This window comes from Carettochelys insculpta, chromosome 6, assembly GCF_033958435.1.
Source record: "Carettochelys insculpta isolate YL-2023 chromosome 6, ASM3395843v1, whole genome shotgun sequence".
Classification (NCBI taxonomy): domain Eukaryota; kingdom Metazoa; phylum Chordata; order Testudines; family Carettochelyidae; genus Carettochelys; species Carettochelys insculpta.
In genome coordinates, this window is record NC_134142.1 from 11961829 (window position 1) to 11970265 (window position 8437).

At 43.7% G+C, this 8437-nt stretch overlaps 1 protein-coding gene across 2 annotated transcripts in view; it reads right to left on the bottom strand.

Moving 5' to 3' along the window:
• The window catches only part of EXOC5 (exocyst complex component 5), a 37704-nt gene extending 29701 nt beyond the window's left edge, over positions 1-8003 (bottom strand). Inside the window, exons 1-2 of one of the 2 annotated variants that reach the window (XM_074996250.1) lie at positions 7849-8003; positions 15-109 (exon numbers count right to left, since the gene is read on the bottom strand). In XM_074996250.1, the coding sequence (XP_074852351.1) occupies positions 15-109; positions 7849-7875 (122 nt within the window). In that variant the 5' untranslated portion in view covers positions 7876-8003. The remainder of the gene's footprint in view (positions 1-14; positions 110-7848) is intronic. The other variant, XM_074996251.1, reaches the window with a different exon arrangement.
• Positions 8004-8437: the final 434 nt, after the last annotated feature.

The window sequence follows — 8437 nt, forward strand, 5'->3', positions numbered from 1 at the left end:
ACATTTTCATTTACCTTTTGGGATCAAAAGCTTCTGTACCACCTCTGGAACCTCCTCCAGGAGTTCGCCATGCCAGGCGTTCAATGTACTCATCTGCCACAAAAGGCTCCTAGCCACAAAATAAAAACTTTTTATAATGTGCCACAGTAGGTAATTTAGAGGCAATGACAGCACTGTATTCATAGCTGTACACCAAGTACTGAACAGTTCCTAAAAGGCCTCAAAACAGCAGAGAATACCACAACACATTATTGTTACTTGCTGTTAAAGTGCCCTTTCAGAGTCTCCCTGAGCTATAAAACTCCATATTGAACTCTTTAATAGCCCTTGGCCTTGTGTCTGGCTGTTGAAGCTCCGCAGATAGTAGCTTCATCTCTGGCATCTGCCACATCTGGAAATTTTCACCCTTTGCTTCACAAATATTATGCAGTATGCAGCTATAACCACGGGGATTTCTTCCTCACTGAAATCCAATCTTGAGAGTCGAGGACACCCTTCACTCTACCAAAAGCACATTCAGCACCTGCTAAGCTAGTAGCTGACTCTTTCCTTGGTAGTGTAAAAATAGCCTGCATATGCATTCATGAGTCAGGTGAACAAGGAGTAAGCTGTTCCCAAAGGTCAATTCTGGTATTTCAATCATAGCCAATAGTAATCCACCGGTCAAGAAACAAAATCCCTGCCGGTAGCATTCTGAACAATCTTGATTCTTAAAGATGTGATTATGCACTTTACCTGGTCAGCCAACACTGATGACAGTGAAGCATCCCTGCTTGCATAATCATAGAAAAGTAGCCCTTTCTGTAGTAATCTACGCCAAAACAGGAAAATGAGTGCCATCTCATCCTACCACAGTCCAAAAACCCCAATGCCACACACCCATCCATTATGTCCTACACAGTGCCACGAATCACAGTCTTGCACAGCAGAAATCAATTAGTGGCCCTGCACACTGCATGACAACTGCCCCCAAGGTGGATTTTCCAACTCCAGAATAATTTCCCACTGACTGGTAGCAATCTGGCATTGCAAGTTTCTACAATTCAATCACCACTCACTTATGACCTACTGAGATCCCTTCCAGTGCTACACTTCTATGACTTTCTGCTGTCAGTGCAGCTCTCATTCTGGTGATTTTGCACTGGTGGGCTGGGGTGACACTGGTGCACAGATGCAGAAACGCAGTTACTGTTCATCATCCTTATGATGCAATCCCACTAGTCAATGCTAGTTTCCTGGGTTCAACACAACACTATCTAAAGCTGCTACATGAATCCCACCAACATCACTGAAATGGTTCTCAATAGGTCCCACAGCAATCCGTCCTGCACAAAAATCACCTCATTCCCTGCTGTTTGACCACTACCTGTAGTTCTCCAAATACTAGAGGATCATGCGCCATAAATCTGTAATGCTCACGACAACAGTGCAGAGCTGGGGAGGCTCCATGGTTCATTAAAAATGGCACCAGTGAGGAGGGCCAGATGGGTTTATGAGATTTTTTTTTAAAAGAGGTGCAAAATTATGGGCTGTAGATGACATTATGGGATGGAGAAAATTCCATGGTGGGAAGTGGACCTCTTTCTCCCTGTTAACCCCATGCACCTCATTTCTGGACTCACCTCTCTTTTCCCCCCCACCAACCCCCTCGCAATACATTGCTCAAAACTTCACAAAAGATAGTGGTAAGTTGCACAGTGAGATACAGTATCTACACATTGTACATTGACACAGTCAGTGTTGCTGAGTACATTCAAGCAAAGAATGCACATGCAGTATTCTCACTGCAGCGGCTTTATGCCAACATAGCTTGTGTAGGCAAAAGTATGCACAAGTTGAACCTCTCTTGTCTGTCACCCTCAGGAGTCAACCAATGTCGAACAAGAGAATTTGCCAGAAAACAGGAGGTCAATATTGTCTAGAAGCATTAGCAACACTTCCATTGCTTACTGGGCTGTTAGAAGACTTTTAGGGGTAAATTACAGCACAGAACATTGAGAGCCAGGACTGGTGGCTGAAAACAAATTTTATGGGGCCACAGGAAACTTGTCTGGCTAGCTAAAATCATGCTGGATTATGGATGTTGCCGGATGAGAAAGTGCTGGACTAGAGAGGCTCAACCTGTAGTGTAGATATGCCCTCGCCATCTACACTGGAATTTTGGGTTACAGTTTAAGCTAGTAAGTGAAGACAAGATTTTTCCCAAAATGCTCTTCTTTTTTTTGCCCTCACACATTCTTTACCCTAAAACAAAGATCCCACCCCTGCTTTGCTGTAGTTTAATAATTTAAATTTTCACATTTTTAAACAATTCATTCTTTTCACAGAAGTTAGTAGACAGTCTCCCTTCCAATACAGATTTGCTCACTGCAGTAAGTCCGAGCGCTTTGTCAAATCTAGTTATGAAATTCCAAAAGTAATTGGAATTTGCCACCTCTCCAAAGACTTCTCCACAAACTAATACAGGCCAGTATCAAAGTTTTTACTGATATACAGATTGTCTCCCCTTTTTCAGATTAATTTCATTAGTCCTAAATGAAAATCCTGTGTATTATACTAAACATAACTCCTTCCCTGATTTTATTACCCAAATATTTGTGAAGATGCTGCCATATTTAATCATAATTCAGGCAAACTATTCATAGTTTTTAATTTTTTTCCTTCAGATGTCACTCTCTACAGCTTCTTAAACATTTTGTGGCTCTTCCCTGATCCTTTTCTTTAAATTAAAAAAAAAAAAAAGTAGCACCTGACAATGTAGTATGCACCTTCAATGCAGGTAAGAAGTCCTTTCTCAAATAGCCTGAAGTCCAGTTGCAGCTACCTCATTCATTGATGCGGTGTTCCAAACTGAGAACAATAGTCTAGGTGAATCATACCACAGCCACAGAGAGGAACTACTACCTTCCATTTTCTTGATATGACAGCTTTGCATATGCAATCAAAAATCATATTTCAAGATAAGATAGCTACCAAAAAAAGCCAGTATGGCTAATATGCTAACTTCTTATTTCTACCATTTTTCAAAGTCATTGCTTTCTAGGCTTCCCATTCCCCTAAACTATATTTAAGTCTGACTGTACTCTGAAGTGCACAAAACAGACAATTCCTGCACCACAGAATTTACAATCTGAATATCTAAGACAGTTTTAGTTAATTTTTTTCTATATGCATCTGGCTATGGTCTGAAGAAGTGGGTCTGTCCCATGAAAGCTCACCTAACGAACTATTTTGCTCGTCTTTAAAGTGCTACTTGACTGCTTTTTGTTTTGATCAATATATAAATATGTAATATGAGTCAAGCCCCAAAACAGTAATGAACCTGAACTAATCAAATATTGTTTGTGTGGTGTTTTTTGGTTTTTCAGAGTAATAATTTCAAAGGAAATCAATCAATTTTTTAACAAGTTAAAGCTACACTAATGTCCTAGTCAAGTCCTTTCACCTCCTGGCCAATTTTGGTAATTTTACAATCACATTTTCCTCCCCCCTTTGTTGCATGAAACTTAAACATAGACAAGGGAAATTGACTGTGCACAACACAATACATAAAGATAGAAAATAGGTTTTCCCTCCAACCTTTTAGTTACAGTAATTTTAGAAGTTACAGTAACTGATTTGATTGATGGTCCAGTAAATGATACCTGATTTTGAAAATGATAATGTCACATTGAGAGCTACACAGCACATTTGCAGTTGACTGTATAAGCTTGATAAGTACAGGAAACATTTACTGAAAATAGATTAAATTACAACTATATTGTACAATAATCTACAGTTATAGTTTACATCCCAGTTTTCTGGTAGAATGTGAAACCATATATTGCATGGCAAATTGTACATCCTTTTACAGTATGAAAATGGCTATTGTGTACAGTACATAGATGTCCCCACAAAGCATTGCTGTCAATCTCTCTCTTACAAAAGAGCTTTAAACATTAATTGCTACAAAAAGATTAATACTGAATTATCTGTTGCTTCTCTTTTGGAAAGAATTACAATAGTGGAAAATATGACATAAAAGCTCGAACTGCTGTACAATTAAAAAGTATCTAGTTAAAAGATGGTCTAGAGTTACCATTTCACATTTCCCTTCCACAGTTGCAGAAAATATTTACTGTAAATATAATATGTAAGCACACAACCTAAGAAACTCCCTCTAGCACAAAAGCAATACATGGGACAGTAGCTGTATAGTCAAAACAACAGAATTTAATGTCTATTATGGTTGAATTGGGAAATAAAGTGGTTTAGTTTGGCCTGGGCAAACAGAAGCAAACTGAATCAAACTATGTTAAAACCCAGTGCAGCCATAATCATTGCTGCACTTCGGCAGACAGATTGATTCTTCAAGTCCCATCAGTTTCCACTAACTCCTAATTCACACCAGTGCACATAATCAGGTTGAAAATCCCAAAGGACTGCCTGATTGTGGCAGAAACACCTCTTCCTATAGCTATGATCAACCCAGTTACCATCATAATATGCTTTACCTTTCACAGTCACACAATAGTAGGAGTAATCCCACAAACAGCTGACAGACTAACAGTTATTCAAAAAGCTATTACAATTTGCTTAAGTGAACAGAAAAATAGACTGCACACCTATATTAGCGAGCAATGTTTAAAATCTGATATCCAAGGTAAGGCTTTAGCTACACACACACACAATTTCAACATCGATGCTATAAAAATATCAAATTTGGTACATAATGTATCAGATTTTACCATGTGAAAAGGAAACTCCACAAAGAAAAAAGAAAAGAAAAACTTAACAGTGACATCAACTTCCTGGGCAAATGAAAGAAACGAAACACTATCCACAGAGGACTTGTCATCAATAACACTCTGAACACTACAGACTACTCCAAATACGCTAAAAAGCTTGCCAGAAGGACTTCAGGAAAACCCAGGAACCTTCTGTTGTACCTTATATATACTCCAGAAGAGACTCCTTCAAACAAGAAATCATCACATACTCCCAAAACCGTGGAACAAAAACAAAACCCAGGAAACTTATCTGGGGATCATGAATAAATCCTACAATGCCTATCAAAATCACTTGATGGTAGCTATCCAACACAAAAATGAAAAAACAAAACCAGCTACAACTCCACAACCCCAAAGAACATCAACTCTGAGAAATCACATCATCGGGTCCCACCATATCGACAGCATGTAACATGAAATCATCATCATTTATTAAGACCACCCTAAGCTGGAGTTGGATTATCTTTTTTCTCCAAGGAACTGAACTTCTGAGTCACCACAGAAAATGCTACCATACTAACATGTGAAGAACTAGAAGAGCTCTTTCTTTTAATAATTCTCAAAGAATTATTTCACAAAGATACAACCCACCACAACCACATTCCCCCAACAGGCAAAGAAATACGAACCTTTGGATTGAATACCCCATACTAAGGAAATCACCAACTGATCACTGCATTGTTTTCTTAGGAAAACAGACTGAAAAAACAAAACATTCACAGCAGTATGTCCACCACTGAGAAGACAACAAAGTCCCTGAAATCTGAACACCATGCTTCTACAGTGATTAAACCTGCAGACAAAGGTGTAGTCAACCCTGATGAGTACATTTATTGTTTGGCCTTGTTAATCTTCAATACCACATACTATAAAGAAGTCAAAGACGACCACATACCACAATTCACACGGGAATGTAAGGATATCACCAAAGCCTTCCACAAACAATATTACGAGAAACTATAAATTCATTTCACATGAATCCACCTGAGGGATTCTCCACATGTTTCTCAAGATACACAAAGAAAGGGACCTAGGCAGATCCATCTGATCTACACAGGGTGCTTTTACTGAAAGGTGATGAAGACTCAGAAACCACCTTCAAGCCACTCTCTGCAAAGAGGGCCAGGTTCCTCCTGGACACAACTTTCTCCAGATACTTCACAATATTAACAATTTCCCTCAAAACACCATCCTTGCACCACAAATATCACCTCACTAGATAACAACATCCCTCATAATGACAGCATTTCTGCCTGCCTAAAACACGTACAAGACAATAGACAACACTAAGATAACCTCTCTAAACACCTTACCAAACACATCCATTTCATCCTCAACCAGAGTAATTTTAGAGTCCACATATAAACACTTTATCCAAACTAGAGAAAAATTAATGGGTGCTAGAATGGCTTCTCAATATGCCACTGTCTTCATGCCATTCTTTGAGGAAGAATATGTGGACAAATATACCATGAAATCGATTATATGCCTGAAATCATGTCAATGATATTTTCATCCTTTGGAGAGATGACCTACATCCCTTCATAGACTTCCACCACTACTTCAACAACAAACACTACATGTCCACCAAACTTTTTCTAGAACACTCCTGCACCAGAATCAGCTTCTTAGCCTCCACAGTCAGCTTCAACAAAGAAACTCTACAGAAACCTATATAACTCTCTAGAAAAGAAACCCACAGGTCCTCCATGCTCACCTTCACAGATCCTCTAACCACACCAAGAAATCCACATCTTCAGCCATGTACCACAAAATTAGAGAGGCAGCCGTGTTAGTCTGTATCTTCAAGAGCAGCAGGAAGTCCTGTGGCACCTTACAGACTAACATATCCTGGAGCTTAAGCTTTCTTGGGCAAAGACCCGCTCCATCAGATGCATGAAGCGGGTCTTTGCCCAAGGAAGCTTATGCTCCAAAATATCTGTTAGCCTGTAAGATGCCACAGGACTTCTTGTTATGCCACAGAATATGCACTAAGGATGTAGTCCAGGACACATCCCTTGACTTTTAAAATTACCCTCCCTGAAACAAGGACATTCCAACCAGTGAGGAAGATTCCTTTACGGACTGGACCACCAAATACCAAAAAAGAATCTCGTTCAATATAGGGGAGGGACATTGCAACTGCATCCACCTAGCTGTCATCTACATGCCACACAGCAACATATGTGGGGCATCATTAAACAGTTACAATCCACGCAGTAAATGTCTCAACAGTTACATGGGTGAAACCAGAAAATTACGCCCACAAAAGAACTTCAACGGAAAACTGATAAAAGATAAAAAATAAATACATTACCCTTGGAGGAAAACTTTTCACAAAACCGTCACTGCAGAGCTGACCTAGGCCCTCATCCTCACAGCAAACCACTACAACACCTTCAAAAAATAAGTCTGGGAGCATAAAATCTTAACACGGCAAGACACTAAAATCTGTGGCTCTAATAAAGTCACTAGATTTATTACAACAATCTAATTACTCCTGCCTCCCCTTCTCTACTTCGGGTGCTGCACGCTGTTTAGAGTTCGGGGGGCGGGGGGAGAGATTTCATTTGGACAAGCCTGGGAGAACTGACTTTAAGCTGCGATCACCACACCGGCTATCTCAGCTCCTCCAGCACCCAGCGACCAGCCTAGGCAGGAGTGCTGGAACGACGTGTATATTGGGGGTGCTGAGAGCCACTGAGCCAGATCAAATGGAAATCACTTCACGTCAGGGGGTGCTACGCCGCCCCCAGAGCCGCTGAGTAGAGAAGGAAGCCCGCCCCCAGGAACTCCGGGGTCTCGGCTTTGCCCACCCCTCCGCTCCGCACCACCCGTCCCACAGCAGCGCTCGCGTGGGGCTGAGCTCCAGGTGAGGCCCCCCCGCAAACGCTGGGAGAAGTCCCGCCCTCCGTACCCTCTGCTTCGCCTCACAGCAGGTACCAAACACCCCCTCCCCCCGGGCGCCCTCACATTCAGCTTCACCCCTGACCCCCGACCTGAGGAGCCCCACCACACCCCCGGCCCCCCGCCCGCCTCCACGCAGCAGCCCCACGGACCCGCGGCCGCCCAGCCCCACCTCGAAGAGCTCGGCCGTGGCGGCCATGTCTGTGGCGGCAGCAGTAGCCACGAGCTGCTCCTCCTCCCCCCCCGAGGCACTCACGCGCCGCCGCCCATTGTGCCGCTGACAGGCCGGCGGCACCGCCCCCGCCCGCCGGAAACGGGCCTGCGCCGAGCAGCCGCCGCAGCCAACGCCGGGCCCGGAAGGGCGGGAACGTACCACGCTCCCCGTCCCCTCTCATCGCGCGCGCGCGCGTCTGCCGGGGGGCGGGGCCCGCTAGGGCCGGTGTGGCAACGAAGCTTCAGCCGCCCGGCAGAGAGCGGCAGGGGGGCGGGGGTGCCCCGGGGCCTGCTCTGGCTTTGGGAGCTGGGCAGAGGAGCGGGCCTGCTGCGATTTGGGGCCGGGGCCTGCTCTGCTTTGGGGGCTGGATAGGGGCGCCCTGGTTCGGGGGGTTGCGTACGGGTGGGCCTGCTCCGGTTTGGGGGCTGGGCAGGGCTCTGCTCTGACTTGGGTGGCTGCCCTGGTTTGGGGACTGAGCGGGGGGGGGGGGCTGCCCGTACTGCGGGGTCCTGCTGCGTTTCCGGGGGCGGAGGGCCGGGCACAGGGG